Raw genomic sequence first — 1057 nt, forward strand, 5'->3', positions numbered from 1 at the left:
GGATGCCGCTCCCGGAGAGCGTGACACCAGAGTTCCTGTGGGGCTCTCTTGGCGCTACAGCCTGGGGCTGGTGGCCAGCCTGGCTCGCGGGGCGCGCTCCCGCTCCCTTCCGCGCTCTGTGGCGCTGCGCTGTGGGATGGAACGTGCTTGGTGACCGGAGTCACGCCCATCCCACCTGCGGGCGCTGGGGCCTCACCTCACGGATGCCCTTTTCTCTGATTATTCAGGACGTGACCTCCACAAAAGGAAATGAGTTTGAAGATTACTGCTTGAAACGGGAGCTGCTGATGGGAATTTTTGAAATGGGCTGGGAAAAGCCGTCTCCTATCCAGGTTGTCGACCAGCGGGCTGCTTGCGCGCAGCCTTCTATTCCCGGGAATCCAGCCAAGTTCTTAGGCGGGCTTAGCTGTGGGACAGTCCTGTCAGGATTTGGGAAAAGTGGGGTTGTGAACACCAGGGCTCGGTGACCCTTTGGGGGAGCGGCCGAGGCTTTAGGGGAGTTTCCTTGGATTGCCCTCGCTGACAGCCCTCGTGTGTGCGCTCCCGGTAGCGTCCTTCCCGCTGGCGGTCCCAGCGAGAGCCGGGCTGTCGTGCAAGCGTTCCGGAAAACCGCGGGGCTGCACGCCGGTACACGGATACCTCCGGTTTGTCACGCGGTCTTGGCTCTTATCGCGAGCGTCGGGGAGACTGTGGGGCACCCAGGTTACATGGGCCGAGGTGGCTGCAGGGTAGAGGCGGGTTCCTTTTCCCGTAGGAGTGACAAACAGTTTGCTGATGACTGCCACTGTCTCTCCACTTTTTTCCCCTAAATTTCCCCTTTTTTCCTGCTGCACCAGCACGGTTTTACCATTCCTGTGGTACCCGAGCCCTGGTTCCCTTCCGGGCAGGCAGGATAAGGACTTGGGAGAGGGAGCGGAGCTCTCGCTGGGTGGAGGAGCTCCCTCTTGACGGGTGTAACTCCTTTCTGCTGGGGGTCCGGGGCGTTCCGTTGGTGAACAGTCGGATCTACGGGGGCGCGGTTAGCGAGGAGAGTTGACGTTGGGCGGGCTCCACGGGG

The 1057-nt window shown here is 61.5% G+C and overlaps 1 protein-coding gene across 1 annotated transcript in view; it reads left to right on the top strand.

Moving 5' to 3' along the window:
- Window positions 1-227: 227 nt before the first annotated feature.
- DDX6 (DEAD (Asp-Glu-Ala-Asp) box helicase 6) overlaps window positions 228-1057 on the top strand; it is a gene marked incomplete at both ends in the record, with an annotated part of 3347 nt that continues 2517 nt past the window's right edge. Inside the window, one exon of the mRNA XM_010159434.1 lies at window positions 228-396. Coding sequence (XP_010157736.1) covers window positions 228-396 — 169 coding nt within the window. The remainder of the gene's footprint in view (window positions 397-1057) is intronic.

The sequence above is a fragment of the Eurypyga helias genome, unplaced genomic scaffold, assembly GCF_000690775.1.
Source record: "Eurypyga helias isolate BGI_N326 unplaced genomic scaffold, ASM69077v1 scaffold35559, whole genome shotgun sequence".
In the NCBI taxonomy this organism is placed as follows: Eukaryota; Metazoa; Chordata; class Aves; order Eurypygiformes; family Eurypygidae; genus Eurypyga; species Eurypyga helias.